The sequence below is a fragment of the Tiliqua scincoides genome, chromosome 8 (genome assembly GCF_035046505.1).
Source record: "Tiliqua scincoides isolate rTilSci1 chromosome 8, rTilSci1.hap2, whole genome shotgun sequence".
In the NCBI taxonomy this organism is placed as follows: Eukaryota; Metazoa; Chordata; class Lepidosauria; order Squamata; family Scincidae; genus Tiliqua; species Tiliqua scincoides.
The window spans coordinates 12,687,694-12,704,545 of NC_089828.1; the positions used below are offsets into that span (position 1 = coordinate 12,687,694).

General features: G+C 39.8%; 1 protein-coding gene across 2 annotated transcripts in view; it reads left to right on the forward strand.

Annotated features, from left to right (window-relative positions):
• CEP152 (centrosomal protein 152) overlaps window positions 1-16,852 on the forward strand; it is a 46,015-nt gene that overhangs the window by 19,739 nt on the left and 9,424 nt on the right. For both annotated transcript variants that reach the window (XM_066635581.1, XM_066635582.1), the window contains exons 10-22: window positions 757-904; window positions 2,723-2,814; window positions 3,831-3,991; window positions 4,400-4,598; window positions 5,962-6,066; window positions 6,453-6,583; window positions 7,006-7,134; window positions 7,267-7,402; window positions 11,099-11,290; window positions 11,712-11,975; window positions 12,518-12,649; window positions 13,034-13,687; window positions 16,158-16,332. In XM_066635581.1, coding sequence (XP_066491678.1) covers window positions 757-904; window positions 2,723-2,814; window positions 3,831-3,991; window positions 4,400-4,598; window positions 5,962-6,066; window positions 6,453-6,583; window positions 7,006-7,134; window positions 7,267-7,402; window positions 11,099-11,290; window positions 11,712-11,975; window positions 12,518-12,649; window positions 13,034-13,687; window positions 16,158-16,332 — 2,518 coding nt within the window. The remainder of the gene's footprint in view (window positions 1-756; window positions 905-2,722; window positions 2,815-3,830; window positions 3,992-4,399; window positions 4,599-5,961; window positions 6,067-6,452; window positions 6,584-7,005; window positions 7,135-7,266; window positions 7,403-11,098; window positions 11,291-11,711; window positions 11,976-12,517; window positions 12,650-13,033; window positions 13,688-16,157; window positions 16,333-16,852) is intronic.

Below are 16,852 nucleotides of genomic sequence, written 5' to 3' on the forward strand. Positions count from 1 at the left end.
GAGTTGGGGAAAAACAGGGAAGGGAAAAGTGGATGTTTAGGTGTAATTAACTATAAAATTAGTTGTGGACTCCTAAAAAGTGCCCATATCTCTTCAAAGGTTCTAGTTGTCTGCCAGAAACTCTTAACAAGATGGGAATGTAAGAGTTAGATTTTTGTTTCTGTAACACTTAGTGTTTTTAAAAGGGTCTTCACAACTAGGCCTATTATTTGCTTGGTGAATCTCTAAGAAGTGCCCCTTGAGGCGCCCCCCCCAAGAGAAAATGTGGATGAATACAAAATGACAAGCAGTCCTCAAGACAAGATTTGGTATATCTGAAAACTTTAGTATCTCTGTTGTTAGTATACAGATGTCTTGTTCTATTTGTATATATGAGGTTTTATTTGGTCCCCCAGCTCATCTGTAACTAAAATTTTAAACATGGCAATTTCTTCTTTTCTCTCTCTTCCCATGCATTGTAGACTGGCCATACTTTATGCAGTGCTATTAGCGTCATGTAAATAATCCACAGAGATGACAAAATTCACTGTCTGATCCAGGCTACTCAACCCATTTCTGCCCAGCCCCCAGGTGTACACGTTTGATCCCTCTTTCATATATGCAATGTTGGGCATAAATGGCTTAACCTTGCTTTTTTAAACTTATGAGTGCTAAATGTGCCAGCTAAGGAGGAAAATGTGATTTCAATCAATGTTTAATAAATTTTATTTATGTGAATGAAGTAAGGTTTATAAGTTATACAATATCTTTTATCAGACAGAACTTTGCTGTCACCAAAAGGAGCAGATGAAACAACTTGAAAGAACCCTTGAAGAAAGCAAATTGGAAAAAACAGAAATAATTAATCGACTCTCAAGAAGTCTAGAAGAAAGCCAAAACCAGTGCGCAAATCTCCTGCAGATGGGTTTGTCCTTTCTGAATTGTTTTCCTGCAAAACTATGTTGTGTTATAAAAAGGACCGCTAAATAAGGATACCACCATTGGGGTAAAATTTAGTACACATGAAAAACCAAACTTCACTTCCTGTGGGACAAATTTTCAAGGCTTTAGTAGGAAGATTGTGAGTTCCTTGGGGGAAAAGGGCTACTATTATGTGGGGGTAAAATAAATAAGCCACCTTGGGTGCCTCCTGATTACTAGGAGAAAGGTGCGATATAAATATTTTAAATAAATACAACAGGCCTACACACATTTTGTTGTTGTAAAGGTTAGACTTATTTTTAGGTATATTTGGGGTGCTGAATTTAAAAATGGCATAGGCTTTGTCCGATTGACTCTGGCTTGGTCGTACTGCATAGCCACCTTATATGCTGCTTATATTAAATTGGCATTTAAGGTGGCTATGCAGTACACCCAAACCAGAACCAACTGGGCAAAGCTGATGCCATTTTTTATTCAGCACCTTTAAAATATCCTAAATTTGTTCAAAGGTTCCTGGCAATTAAAAAAGAGTGGAGGTTTTTTTGGGGGGGAAGGGAGTACCCATATAATTTTTCTTTATTTGGGGAAATCTGTAATTTGCTAGAGTGCATGTTTGGTATGACGAAGGTCCCAGGACAAACTTTTGGCATTTCTAAGTAGGACTGGGAAAATCTTCTGTCTGAAACCCTGGAGGGCTACTGCCTGTCATTGTAGTTGGGGCAAATTGAGCTAGATGAACTAATGGTCTGACCCAGTGGAAGGCAACTGCATTCGTTATTGGTGATTACCAGTTTTCCCCTTGCAGTGCATATCTGCAGAACATTATTGGGTACATTTTTGGTTACTTTCTCAGGCTGCATTGGCTGATGGCTGGACTCCATGTATTTAGCTGATGCTGCACATGAACTGTGTGCATGCTCTAAAACATATCCCAGAATAGTCTGAGGAAATACTATAATTCCATGGCAGATGTGCAGGTGGTCTTTGCCGAGCATATCAGCCTGAAAAGCGTTTTCTGAGAGTAGGGATTTTGAAAACCACATTACGTTATATTGGCCAAAGATTAAGCACCATTTCTTGTTGCTTAGGGTGCCACCCTAAAAAGCAGTTTGATCAGAATTCTGGTGCTCACAGGTGGAGAGAGACCTCTTGTGTGGTTAAAAAAATGCAATAGAGGAAAAACGTTGGTCTTTTTAAACCAACCTTGTATAATATAGAAATAGTGATGAGCATTACAGGTGATACTTAACTGACTCATACTCTGCCAACTTCAGACTGCAAAATATTCCTTCGGGCTAAACAAATACTGTGAAATGCCTCTTTAAGTATGTTAAAGGTGCAACTGTGTACACTTTAAATGTCTTGGGTTTTAAAGTCTCAACTCCTTTACCAAGCCAGCCTTGTTCATCCTGCATTTCTGGCATAGTTTCACAGTTTCCTTTAGCTCTGGGTAAGCTAAAGAAAAGCAAACATTCAACATGTCTTTCTTACTCATCATTTATTACACTTTAATGTATGAGGAAAAACCATCAAAGGAAATAAAGCTGCTACAGTCTCAAGTGTTAGAGAAGTTGCTGCTTAGAAGTTGGGAGCTGGAATAACTTTCCATGAATATATAGCCAAAATATCCATATCCTCTTCTATTTGGGTGATTCTTTTCCACTCTCAGGAACCTTTTATAATTTAGGTTTCTGGTACATTTTTCTAAGTACTGCTGCTCTTGTCAAGGTTGTGCTGCCACCCCCAGCAGTTCTTACTGTATGTTCGTGATAACAGTTAATTTCAGTTCCTTCTCTTTTAGGCTTTGTACAGGAGACAAATCAGTTACGCATTCAGCTTCAGCAAGCCCAGTCTGCACAGTTGATAAGCAATGAAATGAACAAGGCTCTGCAGGTAGGTTTATTTTTCCTCTTAAATACAGTAAAAGTTTAACTGTCCTGGTAGGATGAGTAACTCATTAAAAAACCAAGAAATATACTAGCACCCTGCTTAATTCCAGTCCCCAGGAAAGGAACACCATATCTGTGGAACTGCTACAGCAAAAACATGTCAGTGTGTGCACCTTGGCACCTCTTTGTAATATGTTTTGCCATTACAAAGTTGGCAACTTGAGTGAAAGATGTTCACTTTTCCTATTGTCAATAATGTTTGCAGCCTTAAAAAAGCTATTTTCTGAAGCTCAATTACTAGTAGGCAAATCTTATTAAGCTCAATGGGACTTCTTCAGAGTATACATGCATAAGATTATGGTTTAAATTTGCAAAAAGTACTTGATTAATCTGTATCCCATTCATTTTTGTGACATCCTAAGAAACTGTTGCTTCTTATATAGTGAGACCGAGTCAAAGAAAAGCAGACTTGTCAAAGACTTCATTCATTGTTGAAGTGGGATTTAAACCAATTTAAATATGCTGTGGAAAAATGGCATTAAATTGACACATCTATAGGTGTGAGAAGTATGCCCAAAGAAGATAACCATGAATATCTTGTTGTCTTGTCTCTTCTGTGGCTATACAGAGACCTAAGTGAACTTGTTAATATTATCCAAGCGTGAAATACAGTTTGTTCTATTTTAGAAGAAAGAAAAGATAATGGGACCCTCTTTAATATCAGATGTTTCCAAGCTATTATAGTTTGGGAACATCTGATATTACTTCATAGTTGGTGTAGCCTGTACATACGTAGTCAGTCCCTTGGATGGAAGACCACTGGTAGTCCCATTCAGGAGTAGAATATGCCTACAGTAAATTTTTCTTTGAAAGAAACATAACTCTCTGGTGTTTGAGATGGGGTAATTTTGGAGTAACACAGATATTTGGGTCATTGCTAAGACTAGCAGGCATATATTGCTAACCTGTTTTATATTTGTTGATCTGTCTTCAAGTTTTATGTTTCTTCTGTATTTTTAGGAAGAGCTAAAAGAATTAAAAGAAGAAATTCTTTTGTATGAATCAGCTGCAAAACACGGTGTGTTCCTCAGTGACCCAGGTGGAGAACTGAATGTAGGCATGACTGACTCTTACGTAGACCTGGGGATTAAAAAGGTCAACAAGAACACAAGACTTCACAGGTACTGAGTGACCATCTTTCAGATAAATATAAATTACTGGAATGTTGCCTAAATATCTCTTCATTACTCTGGATCACTGTGGTTCAAAACACAGCTTGCAATGCTGGCTCTGGTGGCCTTTTGGTGGCATGCAGCCCCCCCATTCACTCCCCCTTGATCCAGCATTGCAGATGGGCAAAGATGCTCCTCAGCGCCTTTGCGCTTGTCAGCTGGAGTGGTGCATGGCATGCTGCAGCTTTTTAGTCTCCCTGCTATGCTGTTCCAGCTGCTTCTTTGGAGGAGAAGCTGGAATGGTGTGGCAGGGAGATTGAAAAGCCTCAGACACTTTAAGCAGGGGGGCCTCAGACACTTTAAGCATTCCAGTATTTTTAGATTATTAAAGAAATTATTTTTGGTAATTTTCATTAGTGCTGGACAGAATAAGCAAGTGGATAATGAACTTTCTAAAGACGAAATCATCTTTGAACTGAAGGCTGAACTGGAACGTTTATTGAACAGTAATAAGTCAAAACGAAACCGGGTTTCTCAATTACAAAATGAACTTAAAGATTGTGAGAGAACAATAGAAGATCTGAAGAAGCAGCAGTTGAAAACAAATATGCATGAGGTAATTGTTTTGCATGCTTAGAAACATGAATGTATTTCTTAGTTTTAATATGCAGTTGGTGACAAACCTCAGCCTCTGAAAGCTTTTCTAAGTTTTAATGAACTAAACTATTAAGCTCAATAAATATGATCAGGAGTTTTATTCAGTTTTCTTCTGGAAAACTTCTCTTGGGTAAGTAAGCAGAGTTGTGTTCAGGTTGCATCTCGTTATCCACTGATTTGGTATGCAATGATTTGATTCATCACTGAAACCGGGGTCCACCTTTAAATGCCTTGATACAAGGGGAAAAGAGCACCAAAATCCAATTTCCTACCTTTGTGTTGTTAAACAGCTCTGGTTGCAAGCTTCTTGGTGTTAAAGAGGGCTTTAAAGACCCACTTGCAGGTTTCTTACTTCTCCATTGTCACCCCAGAATGCACTGGTATAGACGCTACACCTCATTCAGCCACTAGACAGGTTGAATAACAGAATCTAATGAAATTATTTCATTCCATTATTCTTACCATCTTGTGGCTGAATGAGGTGTAGCGTCTATACCAGTGCATTCTGGGGTGACAATGGAGGAGCAAAAACCTGGAAGTGGGTCTTTAAAAAAGGTCTCTTGACCTATATAGCTTTCTAGCAGCCCGATACTATCCCCCATGGTGCTGCCAGGTGCAGTGGCGCCAAAGTGATTACTGCTGTATCCAGTAACACCGCTAGGGTCACTGGAGGTCTCCTTGGGAGAACGGGACTTCCCAAGCTCTGCAATGGGGCTTCTCAAGTCTGCACCAGCAATTTTGTTGGCACAGACTTGAGAACCTCTGTGCTGGGCTTTTCAACACGGCATGGAGGCTAGGATACGGTGGACCAGGGCTCCACCAGTCCCACCCCCCTCCTGGGATGGTTCCTTCCCCTACTCCACCCTCCCACTATCCCAGAACCCCTCCCCCACCCCAAAAGTCTTCACACCCACTCAGAGCTCTTCTCTTGCTCTGGGCAGCATCCGCCTGGTGCTAAGCTAGTGCTGGTGCTCCCTCCTCTTTGGCCATCACAGACGTGCCTTACATTTGTGGCACCTGGTGCTGGAGCTCAATACTTGTGCTAGAGGCCCATAGAATTGGGCCCTCAATCATTACACCTACTGAAAGATTAATGTGGCCCAGTTCATATGATAACCTATTTGACTGGGTTCACATGAAGTCCAAAATGGGCAGCTTGGTTGTCCTGCATCCAAGTCTAATGCGGCTACCATGAGCTTGTTTGTGCCTGTTTCTGTTTGCTCGCATTTTGAGGGCCAAGTGTCTTCTCTGATCTGTGTAGCAAGCATTATTTTGTAGAGCTAATATAGTTGACTGAACTTATTCTGTTTTTCTTGTGTTAGACTAAAGCAAGAGACATAGAAAGTCCATCCTATGCCTTATTGTCCAATACTGAAGAAATCATGAAGCTCAAAAAGGAAAATCAGGCTTTGCAAGAAGAAGCTAAGGTATGTTTAAAACACCACTTTTCTCACAATCTGTGACACTACTGAAAATTACATGTCCATGTTGGGTGATCCCCATTCTTCCCTGTAACTTATAGAAACACACTATTATCTCATTGCATTGTTTGTTTCTCCACCTGTCAGCATTGGCTTCCATAAGTGGGGTTTGGGTACAGATAAACACAATGTTACTGCATGCATGCATGCATTCCTATATATTGTTGGGGAAAGGAGGAGAACTTGACACGATATGAAATAGAGATGCTATTTTTGGTGGGGTTGCCCATAACATGTAGCCCTAAAGGAAGGAAATATTGATGGTTGTGAACATGTGAACCCCAGTTTAAAATGCCAACACTTCTCATTCTTTCTCTGTTCTCTTTGAGCAGAGCTATAGCGCATGCGTTCAGGAATGTAAAGAAAACCAGGAAAAACTGAAGAAAGCAAATCAAGACCTATGTAATCAAATGAGACAGATGGTTCAGGACTCGGATCAGGATAAACAAGAAGCACTTGACAGGTGATCTTGTAGAGTGTGAAAAGAACAAAATTTAATATTTTCTGATGCCTGTGTTGACAGATGCTGCCATCTGGATTTCCCCATAAAGGAAACAGAAGTAGATTATGAGTTGGACTGGATGTAGTGCAGTCTTGTCTACATAAGTAGTTTTCCAAGTGGATATGAAACATCAGTCAGAACAGTCCTGTTGCTCAGCTCAGCAATGTGTGTTTGACATTGGGTTGCTGTAGTGTGGAGGCACGAATAATCTAGTTGTCCATTGCTTTCTGCAGATCTCTATATTGGGATATGTTCAACGTACCTTGGTTGTATTTGGGTTTTTCTTTTCTTTTGCTCTTTGCCTGAAAAGGGAAATGAAGCTCCCTAAATGTAAACGTTAATTATTCTAACTGTAAACTTTGTGTTTGTACTTCCTCCTCCAGGTGCGAAAGACTCTATCGGCAACATTATGAAGACATGAAGAAAACATATTTTGAAGAACTGGAAGAAAAACATGCTGCAGAGAAAGAAAAACTCATCCATGCGTATGAGGAGAATGTCGCACAGTTAAAGTAAGATAATATTTGCATGGCAAAATTCAAGACTGCCAGGAACATCTTGAGCACATTTTGCTTTATTAGAAAAGGTCTTTTCTTTTTAACCAAATTGTCTCTTAAAATGCAACTCCTTGTGTGTGTTTCAAGGACTGAAATTGATGAGCTGAACAAAGAAATGTTTTCAGTGAAGGAATGTTATATTGCAGTCTGCAAAGAGAGAGATGAACAAGAGGCCATTCTGAAGGCAGCATTTGAACAAGAGCAACAGCTGAAGGAAGAGAAGGTAGATACTAAAATAGCCTTCATTTAAATGTACACTAGAGAGAATAACTGCATACGAACTATACTAGAGGTGCATCCTGCAAAAGACAGAAATTCTGTTCATAAAGTATCTTGCAGGCCATCCTTTGCTGCCCTGGAGCCACGCAGTATGTGGCACAGAAATGACTGCCACTGTATCCTGTGAGGCCAGAGCAGCTGCCAGAGGACTTTTGGGGGTAAGGGAACATTGGTTTCTTTACCCTGTGTAGAACTGTGCTGGCTCCAGTGGGTCTCTTCGGATCTGCGCCAGCTCCCGAGCTGGTGCAGAACCAAGGAGACCCATGTTGGGCTTCGCAGCTGGGAGGGGGATCAGCAGCAGTCTCTGCTACAATTCCCACCCTTCCCAGGTCCGATCCGCCCTCCAGTCCTCCCCCACTCTACCCAGTTTCACCCCTTCCCCGAGAAGCCTCCCCACCAATCACAGGGAACTCACTGCTCTGTGGTGCCGCCGGTTATCCACCTGGCACAGAGGCCCAGTCCCAACTGATATGGGCCTCTCTGCCGGCTTTGTTTCCTGCACTTTTGTTCCTGTGGCACTTTTGTGACACCCGGGGCTGGAGACTTTAGGATTGGGCCCTAAGTTAAATGTTTGGACACACTTGAATTGGTGGGCAGGGTGGAACAGATATAACACTGATAGTTCCTTAACCATAGTTGAGAGGCTGGGGAAAAGGGAAATGCCATGAGACCACATGCTTTACCCCACAGTCCCTCTCCTCTCAAGCATTAATTCCCCATCCTTCCCTTGCTGGGCTTTAGCCAAACAAGGTTTATTGCTGCCCCCACCATGGCTAATATTAAATGAAGCTTTAAGCTGGAAAGTGAATTAAGCTGTTCTTCCCTGGCAGAAGAAGGGTCATTCCTTACAGTATGGTTAGCCCCTCCTCACGCCAGCTGTCGGTAGGGCCAGTTGCAACTGTTAGTCTCCTCAGCAGAGGGCTGAGCGTGGCCCCAGTCTGAACCTACCTTGCTGAAGAGAGGTTGTCAGTTTCAGGGCTCTTGCCTGCAATATGTTTACTTTCTAATTACCTTTTTAGTTGCATGCATCTCCTCTGCCTCCCATCCCCTCCGTAGTTAGGGCGTTGAAGTTTGGCATGAAGTTGTTTTCATCTTAGCTTTGGTTAGGTACTCGCAAGCTCTAGCTGTTAAAGAGATTTTATTTATGTATTTTAAAAGGTTTATAGTTTGAATATTTGGGGTGTTCAAGATGGCTTACAGGAAGCCATAAAATATATTAAGCGTGGAACAATACCCACAGTAATCAAATAGAATAAAACACAAATCAAAATTCAATGTAATAGCAATAGATATTTACAAAACACCTTAAAAGCTAAAACAAGGCAACAGAATAAAAGCATAACAGTAAGCAGAATAAAAACAGGAGCAAAACAAAAACCTATGCATCTGAAGTAGAAAAACTGAGCAAAAAAGGAAAGTCTTCAGGCCTCACTGGAAGGCTAACAGGGAGAGCATAGTTCTTAGTTCAACTGGGAGAGAATTCCATAGTAAGTGGGCCGCTGTAGAGAAGGTCCTACTCCTGTTGCTGCCAAGATGGTTTCCACCAGAGGTGGCATGCAGGGCAGGGTCCCCTCAGTTGATGGTTCATATGAGAGAAGATGGTTCCTCAAATACCCTGCTCCCAAGCTGTATAGGGCTTTAATGTTCCAAACCAGCAACTTGAATTGTGCCTAGAAATAAACTGGCAACCAGAACTGCAGAGCAGCAGTTCAGTCACCTTTTATAGCCTTGGAAAGGAAGTGATTTATTAAATGCCATTTTTTATTTAAATGAAAAAATAAATTGGGAGAAAACATGCATGACTGTTTAATATTTAGTACTCTTCAACATTTGAAAATGTTTTTGGTGTAGGTTCTTACTTTGCTAATATCTCTCTTTTCTCAAAATGTTGTGTGTGTTAAGATTGTGACATCATATGTAGCTCCTCCCACTTGTACTAACATGAATGTTGTTCTGCATCAGTCCTGTTCAGTAGCTGCTTCCTACTCTGGCAATGACTGATTATCTTTAAGGGGCATTTTTGGACAATAATGGTTCAGTGATAAACAGAGTCTTTTTCCTTTTTATATGAAAATGTTCTTCACCGTCCGATATGTAAGAGAAGGGTTTTGCTCTGTATAATAGCAAAGATTGGAAGTCTTGCACTTTACTCCTGTTATATGGATGTTGAGTCTGAGAGCTTTTGGGTTTGTGACTTTGCTTTACGTAGTATCTTGAAGGTGATGATATTGATTCATGGAGCATCATCTCTGTACATTTTACTTTCATTGATTAATGTAAACAGCCCATATCTTATTAATGGTGCGGTGACAACAGAGGAAAGGGCACAGATGGGAAAAGCAAGGTTAACAAATGAGAGAAGGCAGGGAGGCAAAGGTTATGTGCAATTGCATGTTCTTAGGCTTCACTTTGGGAGTAAAGGTAGAGGAGGTTAAGCCTTAAACTGATTGGGGAAAAAATACGTTTTGAGAGAAGATTTAAAGGGATACAAAAAGACAAACCAAGTATACTATTGGACACCTTAAGAAATGTTTTATGTTGACATACCCATGAAAACTAGGCATTATTACAGTACAGCCTTGTTTATATTGCAGTTTTATATATAGCATGGGTATGGTTCTGTCTTCCAAGAAGGCTATGGGTTTTTTAGTTTCAGTTTCTCTTATAACACAGATGGCAGCTGTACCCTGATGCCAGTGTTATACTGAGGTTGGCTATACAGGCATCTCTCATTTTATGTGGGGATTACATTCTGAGAAATCAGCATGTATCTCAAAAACATGTAAACTAAAAATTTATCCCCCCAAAGTGATTTTTGCTTCTTTTTGATGGTGTGGGAGAGAGAGACTACAGATAATGATGGCTGAAAAAGCAACTATGAAAGCAAAGATGTAGCATAACAAAAGCAGTAAGCAGCACCTCTGTGAACACCATCACACATATGGCATGTAACTACATTGTGGGAGCATGTGGGAAGGTTGACCGTGTTATTTCAGAAATCCGCCTGCATAAATTAAGTTCTGGTATTAATTGAACAAGTGCCTTATTTCAATAACATGTAACTCAGACTCAGACCTGTGTAAAACCAGAGCTGCCTATCTAATACAGAACAACACACATTTAGTGTCTTAAAAGTTAGACCTATTCCTGGGTATTTGGAGTGCAGTGGCATAGGCTTCCTCCCAAGGAAGCCACTTGAACCATTAACAAGGCTATGCTTTTTCTCCAAAATTAGACATCATAGGGAAAAACTGATGCCATTTTTGGAATTGACACTCCATATAAAACCACCATAAACGTTGTCAGAGCTTTTTTGACCCTCAAATTCACAGGCCTGTGTCGTCATTGTTTTATCAAAATGCTTCTTTGTTAATTGTGTTACAGCTATTGCTATTATCTGAATGTTTCTTTGCTATTATCAGATCGTTTCTTTGTTAACGATCAGTCTCTTATTTGGATGTCAGAGCGAGTATGGGCACTCTGTTCTGAAGTACTAACTAATTCAGAGGTACAAAAAGGTGAGGTGTGCGTCACAACACAGTATCTTATTCTGTACTGAAGAATGAACATTACAGCAGGCTAGGCCTATGGCTAGTGTTTTCTCCAGAAGTTATTCAGCTGTCTTCTGAATTTTGCCTAGTTCAAGAAACAGTTTTTGGAGGAAAAAGAAGAATCTTTGAACAAGCTGAAGACTGAATTAGAAGAAACATACAAAAATTACATTGTAACAGCAAAGAACCAATGGCAGAAAGAACAAGAATTTGAAACCAAGCAGCACATTGAGAATGAAGTTGCTACAATCAAAACCTGTTGGGAGAGGGAACAGAATGAGGTGTGCTTGGGTTTGTACGAATGTACGAGTGAGGGATTCTGGCATCTTATTTTACAAGGATTTTGTAGGAACTCAGCCCTTCTTCCTGGCTGTTGAAAGCATAACCATAAAATAAAAAATTTTTTTCTATAGTTGTACCTTCCTAGTAATTGACTTTTTAAATGCATATTCTGATTTTTAAAGAGATAGGAGTAACTTGTGCTTTTCTCTCATTACACTATGATCAGTGAAACTGTTCTGAAGGAAAGCCACTGGTTTTTTTCCCCCCTTCTGGAAAAAGTTCCAAGCCCTGATTTTACTTTATTAGGAGATGATTCCTATAAAATGTTGGTGTTTTTTTTTAAACAGATGATTAATTTACACACCTCTGTGTGTACATTTCCCAGTTTCTCCTTAAACAAAAATCCTTTGTTGCATGTAGATTAAAGACCAAGCCATTCAGGAGACTGAAATGAAGTGGCAGCGTAGGCTGGCTCAGGCTCTGGAAGAAACCAAGAGAAATGTAGTGGAAAGCAAAGACTGTTGCAGCCAAACGGACCAAGTAACCATCATGGCTGAACCACTGAGTCAGGTGATTGAAAAGGCAGTTGACAAGCAGATGTCGCTGGCTCAGGATGCGCTGAAGGAGAAGGAAAATGTGTTGAGAGAGCAAGAAGCAAGATATCATGAAAACATTGCCAGACAGGTAAAAGCAGTCCCATCATTTCGCTTCGGTTTTTAATAGTGTCCAAGTTTTACTCAGAGCACATGCAAGACAAATCAAAGTTTATTTGTTTAAAGGCAGTGTATAAATATTATAAACAAAGTTCTCAAATTTATTATGATAAGCACTTGTTTGAAGCAGATGTAACTAACCATATTAGGCTTAACTCTAGGTATCCTAGGAACAGATTAATAAATTTAAAAAGAGCAGAATTTTTAAAAAATCGTTTCCATAAATTTTCAAAGAATCTAGAAAATTGCATTTTAGTTGCTTCATATTTTAAAAATGTGAAATGCCATAACAGTCATTTACCTGCATCTTAATGTCTGATGCTACAGATCCTGTGTGTAGTTGGAATGCTTAAATCTTATTCGTGTTGGTGAGATTTAAGCAGCCTGTGTGCAGGATTGAAGAAGTCAAAACTCAGCTTTACCTTTTATGTTAAATGAAACTGAACTGAAACCGTACTTTTCAGTCTTCTTGGTTGAAGTGACCTCCTCTTTACTTCCACTTACCATTTGTAGGTGGAATTGGCTCTGACCAAAGCCCGTGTCAGGTGGCTGCAAGAACTGCCTGAGCTGGCAGAGTATAAAGTTCATCTGAAGGCTGCTCAGGAAAAATGGGAGAAGGAATGTGAAATCAGGACGGCAAAACAGGTAGCAGAAAGCCAGCGAGCCTGACTTGTTGACAAGATTTAAATAGATTTCTTTGCATCGGCTTTATACCTCAACAAACTTGGTCTGCATTGACAGAGTATGATATTTAGGTCATATGAACAGATTAAGCTGCCTCTACCCAAGTCAGCCTACTGGTCCATCTAGCTCAGTGTTGTCTAGCTCAGTATAGTAATGGCTTTCCAGGAGTCTAAGACAAAAGGGAGGAGCAAGTATTGCTGTTAGCATTCTTGATCACCCAACAGTGTCTAGGAGACCACACAGCATTATTTTTGTACTAGTCCATTTGTCATCTATGTCTAGTTAGGACTTCCAGAAAAATCTTCAGAGAATTGCTGACAGACTGTCATGTGTTGCATTCTTTAGGTATCGTTAACTCTTTCAGCTGCTGAAGAAAAATGGAAGAAGGAACTGGAGAATGCTGATAAAGCTAGAGTAAGAACCAAAGAACTGGAAGAGAGGATACTTTCTCTTAAAAGGGAACTGGAGCTCAAAGAAGAAGAAATCCCTGCTGTTGTTAAAGCTGAACTGGCTAAAGCTCAGACTCAGTGGAACAAAGAAAAGCAAGAGGAAGTTCTCAGGATACAACACCAAAATGAGGAAGATTACCATTCTTTTTTACACGACCATAAGAATAAAATCAATGAAGTGCTTGCAAAGGCAAAGGAAGAATTTGCAAAGCAAAAGCAAGAGCTCCTTGATCAAAAAGAAGCAGAGTTGAAGGTTTGTCTGGCCAGGCAGCAGCAAGAATGGGCTGTTCATGAAACCAAGAGGTTCCAGAATGAAGTTCGCCAGTATGAGGACAGGATCCTAGTTCAGGTGGAACTTCTCTTGGATGAAATGCACAAGGACTTAATCAAATGTGCAAGTGATGAGCGCACTTGGCGAGCCAAATGGAATGCTGTCGCTCCTGGTGAAATTAACCCCCCATTCAAAGAAAAGCTGAAATTTTGCCTGCAAAAAGCATATAGAGGCACAGTCTACGCCATTTTAGAAAAGGCCAAACAAGAGTGGAATGAGGTAACATTTCATTATCTTTAAAAGAAACCACCTGGGGTAAAGGGTCTGTCTTTAAATTCATCTGCATTTTTAGTGTGCTTAAATTATGAATAGCATGAAGAAAAGCATAGGGCTGCAGTTGTATGGGGTTTTTTTAAATAGGGAGACGTACATATTTATCTCAGAACTGGAAAAAGAGGGATGGAGGATTCATTGAGTTGGAAATACAATATTTGTAGGCCACTGAACTATACACGTAAAGGGAGAGGGGCAACTATATTTCTACAAGCATAGCCTATCAAAAGTAGAAATGTCACCAACTGCTTTTCTATACAGAAGATTGCTGACTTGCATAAGCCTTGACTTACATATTGTTGAACTTATGCAAAGCATTCCATAAGCCATAACAATAACAGAGGGCTGCTCATCTTGTTTTTGCACAGCTCTTTCTCTGCTTGTCCCAAATCCTTCCATGGAGTTGTGCATGAGCAGAAAGACATCCGACTTGCGTAAAAATCAACTTATGTAAGGGTGGCCAGAATGGAAGCCTTAAGTGAGTCGAGGAGTGGCTATATTAACTCTTGCAAAATCACCCATTTTTGTGGCCAGGGGGAATATGTATGTATGTATGTATGTAGTTAAAAGATTTATATTCCACCTTTCTGAGCTCAATGTATCTATAACAAATTCACATTCGATAAAACAACATTAAATACATAACAGTAAAACACAAGTAATCAGTTAAATTCCAAAACATCAGTGCGTACTCCATAATAATCATTATAGTAGTTTGGAAATGAATGATAATTAATAATATAAACTACTAAAAGCAAGCTTCCACAATAAGACAGCATAAAAATCATAATGTCACTAGTAACAGGACTGAAAACAACTCCCTCCCCCACCCTAAAATACTAGCTGAAATAAAAATCTAGTGGGGGCTAGAGGCTCAGGCTGACGCCCCAGTTTGAATGCCACTGAGCTAGACTGATTTGCCTGGTGTCACTAAATTCCACACATTTGTTGTTGTTACATTAGAACCTTCTCTATTGTTTCTTGGAAGTTCCGCTGTTATAGCTGAATGTATTACTGCTGTAATGTTATAGCTGAATGTATTACCAAGTTAAAACTGCTCCTCTGCATCTTAAGAAAATCAGTGATGGCAATGTGTTTTTGTTCTGTTGTGGGCGTGTGTATATGTGACTGCAAGTGTCCCCTCAGTGTGAAGAAACCTAGTTTCATTTGCCCTCTAGGCGGAGAGAACTGAGCAGGTAGGATATGGCATAGTCAATGAAGATGAAGAGGAAGGTTTAAAAGAAAAAAGGGCAGTACCACTGATGTTTGTGGAGATGAGAAAAGTCTCCTCATTGGTTCATTCTAGAGAGACTTCCTCAAAAGTCAGTCAGATGACCCTGTTTCCATCCCCTGTACCTTTAGTTGTAGCTTTGTGAGCTCTTTAGCTTTCCCCCAGGAACAAGTGTAGTGACAGATGTGGGGACAGTCCAGAAGTGCCTCTTAAAGTGAGCTTTCTTTGAAAATTGTCAGTATGAAGAGCTTTCTTATCTTCGTAATGGTCATACCGTGCAACCAATTTATTTGAGTTTGTTTAAATGAAACTTTACACCTAGAGAACATATTCCATCTTAATATGTATAAAGCCCATAATAAAAATTACAAAATCTACTTTGCATTATTATAAATTTTCACTGGCCTGACATAGGCATTTTCCTGTTCATTTCTGGTGAAACCTAAAAATATTTACAATCTTCAGTACTACCAGAACTCCAAATCTTGCTCTTAGCTATCCAATAAAAGAGCTAGATTGCTCTTGGCTATCTAATAAAACTGCTACCGGTTAGGCCAGTGGTTCCCAAACACTTTCTACTGGTGGCTCCTTTATACTACTGGGCCTTTAGCCAGTGCTTCCCAATAGGGCTACAATCCTATTCATTGTACAGGATGGTGGCTTTTTTGTGAGAAATCCACAGTGCCCCTGGCCAGTTTCTGTGGCCACTGCTCACAATTTGGGAACAACTGAGTTAGGCTAATTCTCCTCTTATAATGCCCATCCCTCTTGGTAAACTTAGTTTTTGAAACTGAACAGAAATGATAGAGCTGATACTAAAAATAGTGACCCGGAGTTTTTTGCTGCAAGCCATTTGAAGTACTTCCTTGACTGATGTGTAAATAGTGTGTGGTGTCCAAACACTACGTATTTAGATTCAAATTGCTGTGCAGTTATAGAGTTGGTTAAGGTAGCACGTTGGCCAATTACTTTCTAGCCCAGCTTATATCACTGGTTTGTTGTAAAGATAAAGAAGAATGTTAAGGCACTGTGTGCCTGAAAACCAATATAGAAATTAATCTTGGTATTAACTCATTCCTTTTTGTGTGTGTAATCAGTAAGGTACAACTTTCTATCATGCTAATTTCCTAAAACAGATGAATCTTCCGGTTTTTTGGAATTGTAAGTTTATGATGTAAATTGCAGAAACATGAAGATTTGAACCATAATGGCAATGATCAAGAGCACTCTTATATTCGAAGTGGTGAAGAAGAGACTGGGGACAAAGCAAGGCCTTCCATGTTTGACCTAGGAAAGCAAGTGGAACTCCAAAGGATATTAAGAAAGCAACCAGCTTTGCAGGAGACTGAAATGGACTTTGGTATATTTCCTTTTGTGTTTTGCTTTAGTTTTAAACTGGAGGTTTTATATCCAATGGGGGAATAATAAAATTTTGCTTTTTCACTCTAGTACTTGGCACTCTGGTAGCAAGCTGCATTGCACAAATACTGTGATATAATTTTGGGGACACGTTGGTGACTCAGTGCTACAACTGAATAGGTCCAAGGATATTAATCAATTTAATGGACCATTTGAGAATAAAGAATGTGTTGAAGTATGACTAAGCTGTACCTTAGTTGGCTCTTCCACTGCTGACCACTTACTCTTGCACTTTTCCCCATTCCATTCTTTGGTGGTATCAAATGAAAACTAACCACATGGAGAGTAGTAGTTTGCAACCTTTTCTCCACTCTTATACTCTGGTTTTCTGATAGTCATGTAAGCATGCTAAAGTTGCACTCCTTATACAACTAGAGCCTACAGGCAAATTTACGTCTGTTCAGATATGTCTGTTGCATGCTCAGTTTTAAATATTAATTCTAACACTATTTGTAACTTAG